The sequence below is a fragment of the Morus notabilis genome, unplaced genomic scaffold (assembly GCF_000414095.1).
Source record: "Morus notabilis unplaced genomic scaffold, ASM41409v2 C11397880, whole genome shotgun sequence".
Lineage (NCBI taxonomy): Eukaryota > Viridiplantae > Streptophyta > Magnoliopsida > Rosales > Moraceae > Morus > Morus notabilis.
In genome coordinates this window covers 1-1,284 of record NW_010386786.1, presented here as the reverse complement: position 1 = coordinate 1,284, position 1,284 = coordinate 1, and the positions used below count along the sequence as shown (strand labels likewise).

The 1,284-nt window shown below is 36.4% G+C and overlaps 1 protein-coding gene across 1 annotated transcript; it reads right to left on the bottom strand.

Annotated features, from left to right (window-relative positions):
- Positions 1–174: 174 nt before the first annotated feature.
- Positions 175–1,142, bottom strand: LOC112095099 (protein MON2 homolog; the record flags this gene model as incomplete). The annotated part of the gene is made up of 5 exons (XM_024176777.1): positions 175–301; positions 405–517; positions 616–731; positions 847–932; positions 1,014–1,142. Coding segments are annotated over 5 exons (571 nt in total), but the record flags the coding sequence as incomplete, so codon positions are not given.
- Between the last annotated feature and the right edge of the window lie 142 nt (positions 1,143–1,284).

The window sequence follows — 1,284 nt, the reverse complement described above, 5'->3', positions numbered from 1 at the left end:
AAAAAAAAAGTTGCAATTTCTTGCTTAATCATATCATAGATTGAAGGATATAACACTAATTATAGGTATTAAAACAAGGTTTTACTAGGGATTTCATTTCAGACATGTCTTTGTTCATCATAAATAAACATACACAAAATGTGGTGAGGCGCTCCTGCCTAATTAATACATTACCAAGACCGTGTAAAATCTCCTGCTTCACCTTGTTGCTAGCTGCATTGCCACCATAGTTTGTTGACTTCTGAAGAGCATGCTTGTAAACGTTAAGTACTGATGTAAGGCATGCCAGTGGTAAGTTTCCCTGATTGACAAAATAACTTCAGTGATTTCTTTCATAGACATTTAAGCTTCAAATTAAACATCGAGGATTACTCTTAATCTGTTCCACAAAATTCGAAAATTACCTTGGAAGCATGAGAAACGACAGTTATTTGCAAACAGTTTATTGCCGCAAGAGCAACCTCTTTACTACCTTTTAGAATGCTATTTTCCACAAATAGAAGCAAAGATTCCCACCCTGAATAAATTAATACCATGTGTTATTGTTGAAACAGCTAATTGAAAAGTGAAGAACATGAGAAAGCAGTTGCATCAAAAGCCAATAAATTGGCCTACCTGATTTGAAACTGCTTAAGCTTCTGAGGAAAGGAAAGAAAGAGCGTAGAATACGAGCTATTCCACCAAGTATAAGTACAAGTGTTTCATCCCACTGTTTTTGAGCTGTGTTACGACTGAAAATGCATTTTACATGAGGTATTGGATAATAAGAGAAGAAAAGAAAAGAAACTTTATTGGATCCCAAAAGGAGAGAAGAGAGAAATAAGGACCAGTGACCTCAACCATTACCTATGATGAATGAGCATGTGGACTGCTTTCCCTCCACGAGTTCCAAGTTCTTTCCCTTGCCATTCATCTTTTGATGAGGCTGCGGCCTAAATTGAAAACATTAAGATCACCGTAGTAGATAAAAGAAACAGATCTGGATTGATATTTCACAACAACTTCTAACTAACCATGTGAGAAGCGCGGTCCAAAGTAGGGAAAACATATGTCCGAAGGCAATCCTCCCACATACTTTCAGAAAGTTTCTGTCCATGACTACCAAGAGTCTGAAAAAGCGTTCTCACTGCTGAATTCCTAACCTGAGTAACCAATTAGTTTCTTCAGAATTGCTAACAAATTCAGTGATTCACTAAAACCATACAAAGGCTATATAAGATGACATCATTAGCTAACAGAGTTTCTTTATCTCCTACCAAAGAGAGAATATAAAAAATACACTCC